Raw genomic sequence first — 19,318 nt, 5'->3', positions numbered from 1 at the left:
TGGCAGCCGAGCAGCAGGTTCCCGTCGGCACTCGTGGTGCAAACTCCACTCACACTGACAATTTTTTTGGCTGAAGCTGTGGGAACAGCAGCCAAACCCAGCAAGATCAGCCTTTCCATAACCCCCTGTAATCTCTCCATCATCCTGTTAGGAAAAAGCCCAGAAGTTTAGTGTCTTTAGTAAAGTCCCTTTCGTTCTCGGATATCCAGCAGCCAGATCCTGTAAAGTGTGGAGAGCAAATTCCCAGCACGGCCCAGATGAAATTACTGTGACATTTGTAAGAAACCAAGAGCAACTAGTAAGAAACTCCAGAGTCCAGACAAGGGATTAGGCTGGTGCCTTGAGGGTACTCTACATGGAGGCACTGCGGTATGTCTGCAGTGGGTGAAACCCTGGGATAAGTGGGAGAGGAGAGGAGAGTGCTCCTATTAATAGCCAAAATTCAGCACATTTGCACATGTTTACTGTTGAACACTGTGCCTTCCTGAATGAGGATGAAGTGAGGTAGATGTTGAAAAGCAAGCGTGGGCTTGCAAGTTTTGCTGGCTTGAGCCTTATCCCTTTTCTCACATCACTCTTCAGTTTGCAAGAAGGGAACAATGTGGATCCAGTTTTACTCTGACTCCAGTAAAAACTTCCCTTTCCCCTGGTACAACCCAAATCAAGAGCAAACTAGCCTCAGGCTACAGCTCACAGGAAAGGACAACTCATCTACAAAGGGTGCTGCTTCATTAGCAGATCTGCACTCAGCAGCTCTCCTCGCCCAGACTCCTCACACGAGGGAGACACTCTCATCAGTTAAGAGGAGCCACAGCCAAGTGTTTAAATAAATTGGTATCAGCTTGTTGCTGCATTTCTGACAAACCCAGCCCTGTATGCCATTCATTGTGCAGAGACTTCCCAGTAAATGTAGCTTCCTCCACTCTTTGTAAAGTAATTATTCAAGAATTTTGACTGCTGGAGGTGAATCTTGATCAAAGCTTTGAATTAAAAGTCTTACTGTCAGTGGTGTCCGAGTTATCACTGCTGATGGAGTACTTGCGTCGTTTTTCTTCCATCTGTAATAAAAGAAATTGAACATTACACTTCATGTCCAGAAAACTCATCCCAGCACCAAAGCACTGCTATATGAATATCCACACATCTTCTTATCCCAGTACCAGTCAGTCCTTACCCTCAGGACAGACAACTACCCAGAGGCTGAAAAAAAAAAAATGCAACAAAACAATTCTCACGGATTTTTTAAAAAAACTTTAATTGTCTTTCTATCAGCTTTTCCCGACCCCAGTAGCTACAGTGGGTGCATTTGGATCACACAGCTTTGCATGGAAATTTGTCTGTGCAAGATTTGCATCCAAATGTCTCTTCCTCTGCAAGAGCACTGTCAAGGGAAGAAGCTCCAACACAGACTGGAGGATGCCCTGGTGCTGTTGGATGGGAGAAAAATGTCCTGGGAACCACCTGTCTCAGCTGCAAAGTGAAGAAATGTGAAGACAGAAGAATAGAAACTGCACACTCTCGGTATGTCTGCAGGGGGAAGTACGAGCATCCCAGAGCTGAAGAGAACTCCTGTGTACCACAAGCCTGGGGTTTTACCCTCTGACTCATCTTCCCATTCATATCTGCTGCTTTTAAGGCTTCGGGAGCATCTGTCACAGGAAGCACCTCCCATCACTGCACGCTGCCCTGCCCGAGCTCCCCCTGGCACCAGAGCTCCCAGGGGTGGGCGAGTGGCTTCTGCACAGCTGCCGTGACTTCTCCATCCTCTCAGAGCCAAAATCAAGCAGCGGGTACCACTGCACTGATGAGGAGACCCGGTTCACGCTGGGCTGATTTGCTTTGAGACTTTGAACAAGCCACAGGAGTGCTTGGAATCATCAGGTTCTCCTGAACTCGCCCCTTGGGAACCAAGCACTTGGAACTCAAAGTAGGTGCTTCAGGAAAAGAAAGAAGAAAGGTATTTTAACTTTTGAAAATCCAAATTTTACCAATGTGGCTGTCTGATCAACATGGCCCCCAATACAGGGCTTGGGCAGCTCTGCATGGAAAGGGCTGCCTGTGGACCAGACAGCTATCCAACAGTCTGTAAGCCAAAACACATCCACAGAAAACAGTCTTAACCTCACTGAAATCTTCCCAGTACTTTCCTCAGATATTTTCAAAGAATCTGAATGTGTTCATATGTCATACTCACTATTGCTTCCACAAATGGTAAGTGGGAATGATAATGAAACACTTGGTTTGTGTGGTTTGGTTGCAGCAGGTACAAGCAGCACACAGACTGGGATAGCAAACTAGAGCATGACATTTCCCCCCAGACATCAGGAAATGTTCCACATAATCATACAAAAACCTTGTAACAGCTGTGTTTTACAATATATGTGCTATCAGCATTATAAAGGAAAATACTACAAAATATCCTAAACATTTTAACTATCAGTATTGTGGTAAGTCATTGCCCTGTCAAAATGTGACTTAAAACACTCCCTAAGAATATGGCAATATCAATACTTTTCCCCTGGTGATTCAAGGGGAAACAGATGTTATTAAAACAGCCCTGTTCCAAATAGCCTTTAGATTTTGCTTGTGGGAAATGAAATTGAAGATAGCTCTAACTGCAGCTTACTTACTTTTAGTGAAAATCCTACCTCAACCTTTTAAACTGGTTCCTACTAGTCTGAAGTGACAAATAGACATTTGGACCACAAAGACAGAGCAATACTTTTATTGATTCTGGAGCTCCTAATCGCAGAGATTAAATAAGCCAAAGCCAAGAGGAAGGCAAAAAACCACCTGAGGTGAAGCAAAGGAATGCTACTGATAGCCAGGGAGATTTCCCAGGTTTCCCATCTTTGCTTTTACAGCAAGGCAGCATCACTGACATCACTTTCCTTCCAAGGCAGGGAAAAAGGTTTGCAGTCAATGCTCAGCACAGGTAGCAGGAGGCTGGCACTGGTTTTGGCTGATATGTATGAGGAGATGCACTGATCATCCCTCTCACTGAACTTGGTCCCTGCATCCTGCTTCTGTCCTACAGCTGCCTACCAAATTAACACACTCACTATGTAACAAGATGGATTGATATTCACATACAGAAGTGGTTCACATTGCAGGTAAAAATAGCGTCTGTACTTCAGTAAATCATTTGGCCACTGTTTGGCAGGATGCAAGACAGCATCCTCCAAACCAAACTGCATTAAATTTGTGAATGGAATTCTGGCTTGAGCAAAGCACGGACATCTCTGAACAGCAGCACTGAAAGGCTGGGCAGGGGATGACACACAAAGAACTGTGTGCCTGAACGAAGCAAAAGTTTTGGCCAAAACCAGGTCATTCCAGAAAATTGTTACTTTCCAAGCCCTGCTAAGATCCTGTTTTCTGAGGGACTCATCTTGAGCAGCCGAACAGTAGTAAACCACATGGCACTAAAGAGAGGAATTTACTGTAGAAGGGTAATTGGGCCATTTCCCCATCTGTATCCCAGAGTTATAAAGTCTGATGGTGGCTAAGCTCCTACCACCCTTTTGGCACCCGCGGGGAGGTGGCTGGGGGGGTGGGGAGGACTCACTGCCCACATCCCTCCCAGGGCTGGAGCTCCAGCTCCCAAAAGCTCTCAGGAGCAATTCAGCTGCTGAACTACTGAGCAAATTAAGTCCCCACAAAATATCGTCTCTGCTCCAAAATTAATCTTTTGTTTACATTAGAACTTAATTTCACCTTTAACTGACCCATTCCCCACATGGCATCATTAATAAAGTCATAAACAAATACCAAAAAAATTTGTAATACTTTGAAAAGGTCACTGTTAGGTCAAACTTGGCCCAAAATCTAGTTTTTACAGAGCCAGAAACCAAGTGAAAGGTTTCTGTGTAGGCTTGCTTAAAAAATTCAAACAGAAACAGATGTGGGTTTCTTTTATAAACAAATGAACATCCCCCTGAAGTGTCTGCAACTCAAATCCACAGGCATAGCCCTGGCTAATGCCTGGAAACCAAAAACTGAACTGCTTGCAAACCAACACATGTTTAGCATTGCCTTTGTTCAAAGCTGAGGAAGGCAGATAGAAGATGATGGCCCTTCATCAGCCTAAACAAATGTAAATCTATGTCCTTGGACAAATTAGCACCACCATTGGTGTTAAAATGGAGATGATGGCCTGAGGCTGGCTGGTCCTGCCTCACAGCAGGGGAAGGTTGGAGAGGATCTCTTGGGAATGCAATTTTGCCCAGTCCATGCAACCAGGGATAGGTGAAGGCAACTACTGCTGGCACACAGAGATGCCTGTGCCCAGATCCTGAGCTCAACAGGGCACACTGCCAGGGACAGGCACCCGCTCCCATCCACACTGAACCGAAATGTCTCATCCAGCCTTCAGCTAGCACAGAAATCTTTCTCTGCAGACCCCTCCTCCGCCAGCCCTGTGCTCTGGAGAACCCCCTGATGTTTCCCAGCTCCCTGCAAACTCTTCTGCACATCAACTCCACGTGCGATATGGAGATTTTTAGTGGCATCCCAGCACCCTGTGCAGAGGCTGTTTCCACTGCTTCCAAGAACGAACCATTCTGAACTGTGGCAAGCAAACAGAGAAATTCATACATGCCTGTGCTCCTCATTTCCACAGGGAACAGGCATCAGAAACCTGCATAAGTTGCAGCAAAAAAAAAAAAAAAAAAAAAGATAAGTATTTGGTCATCACCTCTTCCCAGCCTCCCCGCAGGTTGAGGGATGCGCCGCGCTCGGTCCCCGCGCCGTCACCTCTGACGCTGTGAGCAACACCGGCTGAATGATGTGCTCTGTTTGTGAGCTGCAATGAGACTGCAGAAAAACCACTTCCCTGTTTGTTCTTCCAGCCCAGAAATAGGAACACAAACAGAACATAGTGCCCCCAGCGGCACGCACACGGCTCCGGCCACCGACCCCGCCGGGGACCCCGTCCCGGAGCCGCTCCCGCACCTGCGCCCGCCGCCGCCACCGAGCCGGGGGCTGCTCCCGGCGCTCCCCTCGGCCTCCAGCTGCTCTTCCCTCTGTCTAGGAACACCAGCCACTTGTTAGAAAGTGTAATAAAAAGGGTGGAGGGCTGAACATCCCCGTCAGTACACCGTGGGAGGGCTGTCCTCGTCCTATTTCCTTTTCCCAAGAACAAATTTTGGAGCCAAGTGCTGCTACAGGAGGCTCTGAGAGAGCGGCAGCATCCCCCAAATTGGCACAGCCCCAGTTTCATAGTAACAGGACAAACTTTTGGACCAAAGGATGCACAGCAGCTGGGCCAAGAAGACCCACAGCAAATCGTGGTGCTCAGCCCCTACATCTGGGAGAAGCTTTTCCTGACCTCGCTGGTAACCCTGCAAAGCGTAAATGCAAAAGAGGAGGATCCTGGTACCTAGAACAACCATTTTTTGGGCAGCAGGAGCCTGCCCCTGCCTGCCGGGGCTCGTCTGTCCCTCGCCTCCTCTACAGGCTGCTGCCAGCCCCAGCTTTCCAGCAAAAGCTCAGGTGCCCAGGTAAGGAGCAAGCCATCCCTCCTCTCCTCCATACCAACGCTGCTGTCTTGGCTCCCCGGGGCAAAATTTAATCTCATTACAATTTAAAACAAAACAAGCCCTCTCTTACTTCCTGTGCTTTGCCTTTCTCCACACCTACAAGGGGCTTTTTTTTTCTTGACTACTCACATTTATAACTTTACTTGTCTCTTCTAACTCGTTACCTTATAATTATCTACTTTTTCTTTAGCGAGCCCAGACAGAGCACAGGTAATCAGAAAGGTTACTGAGGGCACTGGGGCCACCCCTGCCTTCCTGGGGGAAGGTGCAGGCAGGGACACAGGGCATGAGAAGGGACACCAGGCACAGCTCCACGCCCACAGCCGGCTGCCCCATCCTGCAGGTCTCTTGAGTATCAAAAACTCAGAGGAAATCAACAGGAGCTACTGACACTTCAATCTTTGTGAAAGATGAAAACCCACAGAAAGGTAAAAACTAGACCTGGTCTGAAGGACCACCCACCCACCAACTTTCAGAACTTGGGTGTCAAACACTATCGGCAGCCATTAATACTTTAAAGGAATTGCATCTCCTTGCCTACAGACCCCCTAACATGTACCCTTTATCCTTTGCTCCAAGCCTACATTTTTGAACATCTGCTCAATTTTCTTAAGAAAAACAAATTTAACCTTCGATTTAACCTTTCTGCAAGCTATTTTTACTCCTATCTCAAGCTTATTTTAACCCCAGTAGCCAATAAATGCTTAAAGGTCAAACACCATTCCTAAAAGCTGGGCTCCTTACCCCCGAGGAGAAGGCTGAGATCAGATAATTGGGGTTTTTTTTCCCCAAGCAAAACCTCCTCTTGGAACTGTCCAAGCGGTCGGTCGGAGGATCCTGGCTTCAGCCCTTCAAAACAATTTTCACTGTGGGGGCTGAGAAAGGCACTGAAAATTCTCCCTGTAAATGCCATGCCATCCTTCTCTTCCCACTCGAAAAGCGCTCGAAATGCATAGGTATGGAGAGAGAGAATTTTATTTTCCCCTAACCGCGATCGAGGCTGACAATCCAGCAGCCTCCCGCCTTTACAGCGCTTCCCAACTTGCAGCTCGCTGCTCCCACCCCGGGCGCGGGGCAGCCGGGGGGCGCTCCCAGCGCCGCATCCCGAGCGGGGAGCGGCTCGGCAGGTGGGGAAGGGGCAGGAGCGCGGCGGGGGCGCCGCCGGCTTCCCCGAAGGATGCAGGGGAGAGCCTGGGGAGGGGGCAGGTGGCCGGGGAGAGAAGGAGGGGCGGCCCGGGGGGACAGCGGCGCGGGGGGACGCGGGATGTTTCCGAGCGCGGGTGATGCCGCGGGGGGAGCGGCGGTGCCTCCGGGCTCGGCAGCCCCGGGACGCGGCGGCGGGGGAAGGCGGCGGGGAAAGCCCCGCGGTGGGGAGGGAAGGGGGGAGGAAGGGGAGGGCAGGCGGGAGCCGGCAGCCGCCACGCCCCCGGGCACCGCCATCCCGGCCCCGCGCAGCGCTCCGCGCCCGCGGCCCCTCCGCCGCCGAGCGCGCTGCCCGGCCCCGCGCCGCCGCCCGCCGAGCCCCCGCCGCCCGCCCGAGCGCCGCGGGGCGTCCCCTCCGCTCCCGGCGGGCAGGGCAGGGCGCGGGGCCGCTGCCGCAGTCATTAATTCGGGGAATAAAGGGGCGAAGCGGCGAACCGAGCCTCGAAAAGTTCTTGTTTACGTCCCCGCCGCCTCCCTCCCGCACTTCCAAAGCAGAGTGACCACCGTGCGCCATCCGCCCCGGGAATGCTGCACATCCCCCGCCCGGCAGCCGGGGGAGGGAGGGGAAAAAAAATAAATAAAAAAAGACGTATGTACAGCAAAAGCAGGGGGAGCTGCAAAATAACCATCCGCTGCAAACCCAGCCCGCTCCCGCCGCCACCCCGCCGAGCCTTTACCTTGGCCAGGAGTGTCCGCTCGGAGTTGCGCCGGTCTCTGGGGTGACAGGCGGGAGGAGGCGGGGGCGGGGGATGCTCCCGCAGTCCCCGGCCGGGAGAGCCCCCTCGGCGGCTCAATCCGGTGTCATTGCCAGGGCCGCGCCGCCCGGGCCCTCCTTAGGAGAGCCCGCCCGGTAACTCCATGGATGCGGTCCCGCTCCCAGCCGAGATGGCCGCTCCGCCGCGGCCGGGCGAGCCCTGCCCGCCTGTTTCTCTTTCTTTTTCACCCCGCACTTCCTCCGGCGCTCCGCGCCCCGCCGCCGCCCGGGCTCCGGCTCCGGCAGGGAGGCGGGGAAGCGACTTTCGGAGCGGGGACGGATAATGGTGGCGGTGCTTCCACCCCCCCCACCCCCCCCCCCCCCCCCCACCCCGCCTCGGCCGCCCCAAATTCTTCAATTTCTTCGCCTTTTCCCCTCGGCGGGCGCCGCGGCAGGGCCAGGTGCGGGCAGCGCGGGTCCCATCGCGGGCCGCGCCGCCGCCGCCGCCGCCCGCCCCGCGTCACCCCCCCGCCGGCCGCCGGGGCCCCATGGCGCTGCCCGGAGCCCCAGCGCCGCTGCCCGCAGCCCCGGCGCCCCGCAGCCCGGCCCTGCACACGCACTCACACTCGCACACACTCACGCTCTCCGCCCCCCCCACCCCGCCCGCTCCCCCTCTCCGCGCCGTGCACACGCGTACACGGGGCGGCTTCGCCGAGCTTAAAAAAATAAATAAATAATAAAAAAAATAAGCTTATACTTAAGGAAAAAAAAAAAAAAAAAAAAGGGTTTTGGCGCCATATTAATGACGTACTTAAAATTTGCCATTTCTCCTGCGTCAAAAAGACGGCTCTTGCCCATCGCGGGGCGGGCGGGGGCCGCGGTGCGGAGCTGCTCCCTCCCCCCCGCACCCGCGCAGCGAAGTTCCGCGGCCGCGGGGCGTGGGAACCGCGGGGGGGCCGGGGGGGACGCGGAGCCTCCGCGCCGGCACCGCGGCCGGTCCGGAGGGGCGAGGAACGGCGGGGCTGGGGATGCGACCGCAACAGGAGAGCCCACCCGACCCGTGCGTGTGTCTGTATGTGTGTGTTCCCCCAAAAAAAACTTCCCAGAGTTTCCGCGGAGAGGTGCGGAGAGATGCGGAGCGGCGCGGCTGCCGCGCAACTCCGCACGGAGTGACCCTCCCCAAACGAGTGTTTCGGGCTCTGGGTGGTTCAGGGCTGCCTGTTGCCAGCTGTTTTCCTTAGGATTAAAAACAATGACAGCAGTGCTTTCGGGATAGAAACGGCTTCTTAAATTAAAATCATAATAATAATAATTGGATGTACAGCATATATCTACCCCAACTCCCAGGGGCCCTACAGAAGTTGGTTTGCACTGTTTAAATCCATTGCTGCAGAAGATTAAAATTCAAGTTAAAGACTGTCTTTCAATGACAATCTGCCATCATCCCTTTCGATTCATTAAGCTGGTCAGCGAATTAACCTGCGAATTACCAATTATAAACCATTAGGAACCAGAGCTACAATAGCCAGATGCTCCCCAACTTACATCCCTGTTGTGGCTTCTTATAAATTACCAAACTTGAACGAATTCGACTGTAACTTTCTGCCTTGGCAGCCTGGGCTGGATATTTTCCAAACGTTCCAAGTCCTTTCCCACTTCCAAGGATGACAGCAGAGTAGGATAAGAGCATCGCTTTGGTAATTCTTGAGCTTTCTGTGGTTCTTAGGACTAACACTGAAAACAGGGTCTTGAAATTTGGCACGAAGCAGCCTTTTATGGTTCTTTAGATAAATCCACCCAAATTAGTCATGTTACTGGGTTTTGAAGAGCAGTTCACTACGTAGCAGTAAACATGACCAGTTCTGGCAGCTGAAATATCTCAAAATGCTGCTCTTAGGGCACCTGCTGCTTCAGGTGCTCAGAGCCCTCTCAGCAGCCCCCCAGGGAACAGGAACATCAGCTACTGACTAAAAAGTGTTTCCTTGGATTACAAGAGCAATGGGATTCATGATCACAGCCCCTGTCGTTAAGATCCTGGCAGGACTTCACCTACAGATCCCACCTCATCTACAGCACAGTCTGCCTTAAGGGATATTGTGAAGGTGACTGTGTTACCTGGTCTGGACATGAAAAATGTCCAAAGTGAGGCATTCCGTACCAATTTCTGGAGATTTTCTTGTGCGTGCTTACTCTAATGCAGCTCTTAGTTACAGTGCCACAATCTGATTTCTCTGTGCCACCTGCACAGCACGGATCTGCTCTGTAAGTCAAAAAAGGAAACAAATTTTGGCCAGGTTCTCATCTTACCTGCATAACCAAAGACTGCCCAAGGAGCGATGCAAGGGCTGCAAGACACAGGTAGACTGTGACAGAAGGATAAAACTCTCCAAAGACTCAGATTCTTTCCGTGCCCTTGCCACAGGCTATGTTACACTACAAGTCATTAACCCAAACTTTTGGCTGCTGATGGCTGTATTGCCCGCACTGTGGTGCGTGGCTGGAAGCCTTTAGCCTGAATTGCTGACATCCATCTTTGTGCAGCTGGAAGCAGTGGGTGCTGTGCTTGCACGTATGAAGTGCTGTATCATGTTAAATGCTCCGAAAACGCAGACGTTATGCTTTTCAGATGGAGTACCCTGAATTAGTCAAAACTGACCTTAATCCATCCATGTGTCACTCTGACCCATCTTCAGAATGAGTGTTTGGGGAGGATTAATGAAGGTGCTGAAGCACTGAGGCAGTATAGTGGAAAGTGCTGTTGAAAAAGCCGTGAGGAAATTAATAATTCTGTCTTTTGAGGAACCTGCAGGTCCCTGCTCTGGTCCTGCACAGCATGCTACAGCCTTACCACCCTCTGGGCCATTTCTCCAGGATTTCTGGAGTACACCTCTAATGAAGGTCACGGCACGGCAGATCCACAGCATGCCTGGTTACAACCTCACTACATTTTCACCATCCAGAACATGAGCACCTTGGTCTGCTTTGAAAACTGCACGGGGAAATATTGGAGCTGGATTTTCTATTGCTGTGAAATCCATAAGTGGTCAGACATGTGAATAATGTGCTGAATAATGTGCTCTGCCTAGGCTCATGGGCTGAACAATAGGCATTGCTGAGCCCCTCACTGACCATCTCACTGCACACACAGAAGGAAAAGAGTATCTGGACACGCAATTGAAGTCTTGTTCTGCTTCGACAAAAGGGTGTAGATGAAGTTGCACTGACAAGAGTTTGGACATTTCTGCTTTTTAAGTACTCCTCTTAAGAGATTTTTGGCTACCATATATGCACACTTAAACACAGCTTGTGTACAAATGCATAAACGTGACACACACGGAGAACAGCATCTGATGGATGGTTCTCCAGAAAGGTCATGTATATGTTGTATCCAACACTCAGTTTACATAGTATGACATTTATGTAACACTTATGAAGAGCTCTGACAGGGTGTTGCAGGGTGTTGTCAGTTGGCATTTGCCAAGAGAGGAAATAAATCTAATAATAAAAACAACAAAAAAAAAGCATTTTGGAAGAAACAATACTGCACAAATCCTTTAAAAGGACAGAATTGTCTGCACAACAAAGGCTTGGCTGATTGATGCTAAAATAAGCAGTTATGCAACAAGTAAGAAATACGATCTCCAGGGAAGAAACCAGCAACATTTCTCTTTCATCTTCATTCACCAATGCTTATTTTTGCAAACCTGGAAGGAAAGATATAGGCAGCCTTTCGGTGATGAGCACACAAGTAGAATTAACAGATGTTTTGAAGTCAAGGACAGAGTTTCTGTGAGTTTTATATGAGTTCTGCAGAGTTGAATCCCAGCCCTTACCCTGAGTCCCCCAAAATGCTGGAGAGCTGTCACTTCAGGGCTGCTTTCCCACCTTGGAGGAGCATCCTGCTTGAAGCAATTAGGTATGTGAATACCTGAATTTTAGGGGTGAATACCTGAATTTTAGGGGTGAATTGGCTCACCTTAAAGCTACAAAAGTGTTAAAGCAACTTCAGGAGAGCAAGCATATGAAATAGTTACTCTTCAACACTTTGATTGAAAAGAAACCTCTCAGTAAGTGTTGGGACCAGTGAAAATCTCAGTGCAGACAGAAGAGAGAAGGAGGAAAGCCCAGTTGCCATGTTGGCATCAAATTTGATTACCATAGTACAGGAGAACCAGATGGATAGGACTGGTCCATGGGAGTGCAAGTAGTCACCAAAGAGAACAAAAATCCAGTGTCATTTTGAAGATCTTTAGAACTATTCTGTTTTCTGACATTAGCTAGGGAAAAAGCCACGAGGGAAGCTCAGCTCCCTTAGCCCATTCCAGCCCCGGTGCTGGGTGTGGGAGGACATCACGGAGCAGGGAGCTGCTGCAGTGGCAGAGAGTCCCTAGAGACCCCTCAGAAACACCACACAACTTGAAACAGCACAGGAGACACACAGGTACTGACTTACTGCCTTGGGTGCCCTCTTTTGAGGCCTCTGGTAGCCAAAAGTCATCAAAATAGCCTCATGGCTACTCTAATTCCTTTTGAGGACCAGGACAGTGCAGAGTCATTCCAGGAGGGCAGCACAAAGATGATAAGAATCTTGCTGCATCCATATCCCAGCTGGGGTCATCCAGTATCCCAGCTATAGTCGGGATATTTAGTTTTTATTAAAATATGTGTTAATTTGGAGAGTGGTAAGCAGATGCAGCAGAAGGAAAATGAACAAGCTCTGTTCTAAATGACAGTGCTAATAATTCGCATCTTCGAGAATGAACTACGACAGATCAACAGAGAGATGGCTGCTATGGTCATTATATAAACTAATCCCTTTCTAAACTAACCCCTTTTCTTTCTCATTCATTCTGCATAATTCTTCTCCTCTCTGAAGCTAAGGAAAAACACTCTACTTACAGGAGAAAAAATTTGATTTGGCAGATCAGTGGATAGTGAGATTTTGTTTGCAGTCTCAATTACCTTCACTAGCTGGAAATTTGGTATCAAAATAAACTGTAAATTAAAAAAAAAAAAAAAAAAAAAAAGATATAGCATTACAAATGTCCATCCCTTGACAGATAGCTCAGTAATTCTCTGTGTTCTAGCAACAGCTGCTTTAATATCTTTCAAAGAAATGGCAGCCTCATACTGTCTGAAGGGATTACCTTTAAGGAATGCATCCATAAGTGGCTTTGTGCAAAGATACTCACGTTCTTGTGGGGTTTGCACTGCAATTTTTTCTGCCAAATTTCAAGATTCCTTTTTTGTTGTTGTTGCTGTTGATTTTCCTGTTTTCTCTAAGTTTGCTGCCATTGCCAAATGCATTTAATACATCTCACATTTAATGCATTCCCCAGAGTGGAAGAGTTGGGGCTTTTAGAGGGCTCTTAAAGGTAGATTGGGGAAAATGAGGACCATCAGTAATCAGGTGAACAGCTTCAGTGCCCTTCCTGGGACAGGAGAGATACTGTAGTTCTTCCTCCTGCTTCTGAGGGGTCTTTGGGCATCTCAGCAGACTCCCCTGCAAATCCCTTCCTGGCTTCCTTTCCTTTGCTGCCTTTTCACACTTTCCACACATGATGTGGTGGGGGATAGCACAACTCCTTGGACCACACAGGGCTGTGTATGAAGACATTCGACTGCTACAGGCAAAACTCTGTGGTTCTGGGTGATGGATGGTGAAAATAGAAGTAGATTTAAATAATTCAGTTGGAAGGGACCTACAAGGAACATCGAATTCAGCTGCCTCAGTAGCTCTGCTCTCCCCCGTGAGAGGCTATCCCACGGGCAGGATACGCCACTGCAAACCCTTGTTCTGCCCAGTCCCACCCCACAGCACAGGAAAGACCAGCCGAGGTGTACGTGCTGTCCTGCTTTATGCCTTGAGCAGGCCAGCAGAGCTTTCCTCCTCCTGCAGGTCTCCTGGCTTGGGAGGGAGGTTCACAGTCCAATGCCAGTGAGTGTCTTTGGACCTGCAGATCCCACCACAGAACGTGCAATTACTCTCCCAGTTCAGAAAAAAGAAGGGAAACATTAATGATCCCAGTCACAACTCAATGCACCATTTGAGTGAATGGTACATATGCTAAACAATACATGCATCAGGACTGCATTAATCCACATTTTATATGGATTCCCTCTAGACATTCCGTTTATAACCAAGTTGGCTATTTCCCTGTATTTCTCTGGAGTTGGAGGGTGTGAAAAAGACATTTCCATTTCATTGACTAAGTTCCCAAGGGGAGAGTTTATGAAAGTGCAAGTGCATAATTTACTGCCTGACAGGATGAAGATAGTATCTGGTTTTAAAAAAATAGTGCACCCTGAAAAACAAAATTGCTAGAACAGACATTTGTTTTCCTTAAGTACCATATTTTAGAAGCATTTAATTTAGCTTAGAAGCACCGTTAAAAATATATGCATTGTAAATTGCAGCTGTATAACACGATATTTATCAGATAATGTCACTGAATAGTCTGTTGCAATATAAATGCCATGGCATTTATAGAAAATAAATGTTGAAGTAGCAAGCTTTCTTTTCAAAGTGGAAAACCATTATCTCATCCAAAAGTCATAAATTAAATTATGAAGGTTTGCTTACAGGGTTGGTTTTAACCATAGGGGGGCTGACATGGACACTCCATCAGTGTTCCCATGCAGCAAACCCAGCCTGGATGAGGGAAGCACATGGAATGGGAAACTACATCTCAGAAAGACCTGAGAGTAGCCAGAAGGACAAGTCAGCTAATAATGCATTTAAGGACAAGAGATAAAGATGGAAAGTCGCGGATTTCTTGATCTACAACTTAACATGATATTTATAATGAGGTTCCTGCAGCACTCTCCTGGCTTCATGAATTTATCTTTCTGTGGTTCTGCTCCTTTAACCACTTTTTGAATGGCTCACATTGTGTATTGGTTGCTTCTTTCTCTCTCTGTTTTCTCTCTCTGCATTTTTCTTTGGACAAACCAAATCCACTGATCCTCTTCAGTGATCATACTCGTAGCAAATTACTGTTTATCTGCCTTTCCATGCTCACTTCTTTCTCACACACTTTGGTCTGCCCTGTAATATCACACAGTCAGAGCTGAGCCAAATCCCTCTTTCTTCTCACCAAGTTCCTCCATCCATCCATCCATTCATCCATCCATCTATCTCCCACTCAGAGGAGCAATGCACACCTGTACGGCTCATTGCCAAAAGCATTTTATATGATGAATGATATATATCTAAAATAACTTTTACATACAAGAAGTGGCTGGATGGACGGACAGCTGATTTACTGACACATCAGCCATGGAGGGGAGGCAGAGCACATCAGCAGAACACACCACACAACAGCACACAGGTTTCTGGGCCACATTCAGGAGAAGATAAGTCACTTTTGGTAGCTCCTTTGAGAGAGAGTCCCACACTGACCATTTTCCACCTGTGAACACTGAGGATCTCTAGGCTATGCACCATATTAATAAAATGTCAGAGCAACAAGAGCGTGGAGACATGTTAGGTCACCAATTCTATTGTCTCCTGGGACAGGATCACAGCCCTTCTGCAGAGGATGCTACTAATTTGAATTTACCTTTTCCCTTTGAAAGTAGCCACTCCTTGCTACCCTTTCCAGACATCTGTCTGAGCTCCATGGATGAGCTTTGGTGAGCTCCACAGATGACAGGCAACCATCGAAGCAACAATTCCTGCATGCCAGGACTTTAACACATTGTATATGCAATGCATCCCCCCTTTACAGTGGTTGTAATCTTCAAATCAATCCTACCTGGCAGTGGAAGTTTAACATTAATGACTTTCTTATTATGGATGGAAAAACCTTTCAGAGCTAATGAGCAGAAACAAGATCGCTTGGCTCCTGGCTGAGGAGGTGACTCCGCGGTCACGACCAGCACGTGGAGCAGAGCTGTACAATGCTTGCTTTTGCACAGCCTCAAGAGTTTGTGGCAGGTTACACTGCCTCTGCCTTTGGAGCTGAGACCAGAAAATGCTTTAAGGGTCTCAGCTCTTTAAAGTAAAGATATCAGGAAAAGGTTCTTCCCCCAGGGGGTGGTTGTGAACAGGAGCAGGCTCCCCAGGGAATGGTCACAGCACCAAGCCTGACAGAGCTCCAGCAGCATTTGGACAATGTCCAGATTCCCTTAGGATGACACCCTCAGGCACATGGTGGGATTTCTGGGATTGTCCTGTGCAGGTTCAGGAACTGGACTCGATAGTCTGTGTGGCTCCCCTCCAATTCAGGGCATTCTGTGACTCTCTGAGTGCTATCAGCAGGGAGGAGGCAGCTACCCATCACCCTTCCCTGCAGCAGGAGCTGGGGCTGTGGTCCCAGGTGAAACCTTGCTCTCCCCAGCCAGGGACAGCTGCTGAGGTGCGAAACGGGGGAGGGGGTTCAGTTTATCTTGACAGCCAGGAGAAATCAGGACCTGAGCAGTTACACATTTAATTTCCAAGCTGTCCCGCAGGGCAGGAGGGGAGGGTGAGCTCCTGCCCCAAGCGTGCCAGACACCCCACAGTGCCCTGGGGTGGTGGCATCTGCCCTGGCATACCTCAGGGAGCAGCAGCCGCAAGCCTGGCTGCTGGAGGAAAAATAAACAGCTACAGTGAGTCACAAAGGCAAGCGGCATATGACGGGGGACAGGTACTTATGCAAATAAACTGTTAACACCCAGCCAGACAGAGCTGATAAGCCTCCTAGGCCAGCTGGAGGCTTCTTCATCCTGCTGGGGGAGGAGGAGGAAAACAGCTCTAGGACAACAATAGAAAACTGAAAAGCAAGAGCAAGGCAGCTCTGGAAAGGTTGCCCAGGGATGCCGGGGTTGGGTACCAATCTGCTGCACCCTGCCATGCCAGTGTGTCCCTGGGCTGCTCTGCTTCCAGAAGCATCCTGCCGTGCCAGTGTGGGCTGGTGTGTGCCGTGGTGCCCACCACTGGGATCTCCTGGGGGTGCTGGGTGCCTGCCAGGACGCGTTTCCCCACGCCCACGGCAGTAAGGTACTGCATCCTGCAGCAAGGTTTGAGATTCCTGAGGCTGTGGCACAGGGGCTGCACGGGGAGCTGCCTTCTCATTTGGAATATCCCTGTAACTCTCCCCCTGTCCCCTCAGCTGTCCAACGCCCTCAAAAGCATGAATGAGAGGCAAATTATCCTTCTGCAACCCTGCCGGGGATCCCCCAGAATCCCCTTAGCTGGCCTGGCCGGGCTGCTGATAATCAGATAGAGGGGTTTAAAATAATCAAGCTTAAGCAGCTGAAAGCCAAACTAGAATAGGTAATGGGGTCAGAAAACAAAAACTGCTGGGCACCACGCACGCACTCAGAGTGGGCTGAGCTGGGAGCTGTGGTGCTTCCTCAGGATGCTGCCCAAAAACCCAGAGTCTACCAAGCCCTGCACTATTCTGGTAGTGGGAAAACTGTGCAAAAGTCCCCAGATGTTTCACAGGGAGTCCTGAGATCCAGGTGGCACCCTGCTGCAGCCATCACCAAAAGTCTGAGTCAAAGAAGAAAGTATTTTGCTGCCCCAGAGCTCCGTTAGTCCCAACCCCAGCAGTGCCAGCAGCTCAGAAGGTGCAGGACACCTCCCTGCCCCTGTAGCACCATCAGCCACTCCTCGTTCCCTGCTCGCCCTCCCATGCTGGCTCTGCCAACACCTCCACCTGCCTTGCCTGTGGACAGGGAAGAGGGACAGAAGCACCAAGGGAAGGGGGAATTATTAAGTTTAGGGAATTTGTTTTGCCCGCTGCTCAGATTTCCAGCTCGTTTTAATGACGTAATGCTCCAATGGTGAGAAGCCAGAGTTTGCCCTTCCTGTGGTATTCCCTTAGGAAAAGCATATTACTGCAATGTAAAACTGAAAATTGAAACAGGCTGGTGCTTCACCAGAGAAAATGCCTCTCCTTTTTCCCTATTCAGTGAGGCGGGGATGAATGTTGTGAGGTTTGAAAGAAAAACTGAAAAAGCCTTTAATTAATCCCTGGAGGCTAAACCCTGCCAGATATGGACAGGATTTCTCCTCTGCCTCCTTTTCGGAGCAAGAACATGAAGCTGCCTTCCTGCTGCAGCTCTTTCCAGGGGATTCTCAGGTCCCAGAGGAGGATCCAAAGTGTTTTACAGAGCTTTTTTTATGGAGAGAATGGCTGCCAGGGAAGTCTCATTGCTGGCCCAGGACAGTGAGGAGACAAGGATCCCCTGCTCAGACTTTTGGAAGCTTTTACCTGCTGGGAGGAAACTTTCCGAGTTCAAGGTCAGGTCTGTTTGTCTTCCCTCCTGACAGACGTAAACTGTTATGCAATATTCAGGAAGTCACTTTTATCAGACTCAATTCAATTTCTAAGATTAAGAGCATGGAAAAACAAATACTAGTGCTGGATGGAAAGTGCTGGCACTAACCAGTCCAACAGTGTTTGGACAGGGATTGCTAATAGGGTATCTCTTATTTCCACAAGTCGGTAGGAGCAGGTCACAAAATGTGCTGCTTTTTATGGGGGGCTGACGAGGAGGAAAATTAACCCTTGCCTAGAGGGCAGACACCATAGCAAAGTTTTTTTGGAGAGCAACTTCTGTCCTTGCTACTGCAGCATCTGGGAGCATCCCAGGATGTAAATTCAGGGCTCAGCCCCTGGCAGGGGATTGCTTTGTTAACAGTGCCCGTGCTGGACACCTTTGCCCTGGTGCCTGGCAGGGGCGTGGCTGCAGGACAGGTAAAAGCTTTGCTCACAAGAAACTTGACTTGCAAGGGAACAGACAAAATACAGAGCTTGTGCAATTTTCACAGGGATCATCACTTGGCTCAGAACTACGGCCCCATTCAGAAAATGCACTGGGAGAAGGCACTGGAGAAAAGAAATCTCAACTTGCAGAGGAAAATCTGTCCTAAGCAAGACCGCAGCTGGTCCTGTGATCCAGAAGTCCTTAAAGAAAAGCACCAGGAACTGCAATGGAGGAGGATGGATCACTTGATCTGTGGACATCCATGCCAGGGATCACACCAGCCTCAGCCCAGAAGACATCCCTGCTTTCATGACACTTTTTCCAACAAAGGCCCTTATAAAGTTTCAGTAATAACTACTATTGAGATTAGTTCAGGGCTTTCTTTTGGTACAAGAAAAAAAAATTTGAAATTTAGCTTCCAGCACTGCAAACTCCCTTAATTCAATACCTTGTATATAGATATTATACACAGACAAAATTAAAATGTAGAAATAAGGAGCTCTGGAGCTTGATAAAAGCTAAGAGAGAACCTGGGGTTTGAAAGAAAACCATTAGCAATAGCAGATTTGCAAGTTCAGCTGTGGGAAGGACCACAAAATCCAAGCACATGTTATATATCTTCTTTTTATTGACTGCTTTGTGGGAAGCTGCATTTCTTGTTGTAGTTGGGAGCTACAGCTTGCACTCTGTGTTGATTTTGATTATAGAGTGGTGGTAATTAAACCTCTGGAGCATTAAGTTACCATTTTAACCAAATGCCTGCATTTTATCTTGATGGGAAATTGAGAGTGAGACTCAGATTTTCACAGTAAATAAAAACTGTTAGCTGTTTCACAGATAATCCTTTTCCTCAGCTTATGTATGAGAAAATCCCCCTGTACAGTTTCTTCCGGCCTTTTGCAAAGGCACACACTCCTTGAAGAACCTCAGCAGCAGCCCTGCCAGCTTCTGCGCACTATTTTCAGCTTGTAAAATAATAATTATAATCATAATGTGCCTCTAATGACACTTTTAATCCAGAGGGTAGTATCCTTATCTCCATGTAAGCAAACAGAAGCATGCAGAATTTTGCTCCAGTGCTATAAGTGGCCAAGGTCAAAGTCAGGAGTTACCCAGCACCCAGGTTCAGTCTATCAGCAATATCCCCTGCCTGTCTCTGAGGTAACGCTCTTATCTGCTGACA

The 19,318-nt window shown here is 49.0% G+C and overlaps 1 protein-coding gene and 1 long non-coding RNA gene across 2 annotated transcripts in view; one reads left to right on the top strand and one right to left on the bottom strand.

Annotated features, from left to right (window-relative positions):
• JADE2 (jade family PHD finger 2) overlaps positions 1-4,893 on the bottom strand; it is a 68,860-nt gene extending 63,967 nt beyond the window's left edge. Inside the window, 3 exon segments of the mRNA XM_030283968.4 lie at positions 1,001-1,058; positions 4,697-4,798; positions 4,801-4,893. Of these exon segments, the coding sequence (XP_030139828.4) occupies positions 1,001-1,058; positions 4,697-4,798; positions 4,801-4,878 (238 nt within the window). The 5' untranslated portion in view covers positions 4,879-4,893.
• Positions 4,894-4,912: 19 nt separating this feature from the next.
• Positions 4,913-18,976, top strand: LOC121470668 (uncharacterized). The gene is made up of 2 exons (XR_012058168.1): positions 4,913-5,501; positions 18,200-18,976. It is a non-coding gene; the product is annotated as an uncharacterized lncRNA (long non-coding RNA).
• The last annotated feature ends 342 nt before the right edge of the window (positions 18,977-19,318 follow it).

The sequence above is a fragment of the Taeniopygia guttata genome, chromosome 13 (assembly GCF_048771995.1).
Source record: "Taeniopygia guttata chromosome 13, bTaeGut7.mat, whole genome shotgun sequence".
Taxonomy (NCBI): domain Eukaryota; kingdom Metazoa; phylum Chordata; class Aves; order Passeriformes; family Estrildidae; genus Taeniopygia; species Taeniopygia guttata.
This window is presented reverse-complemented; position numbering and strand designations above follow the sequence as displayed.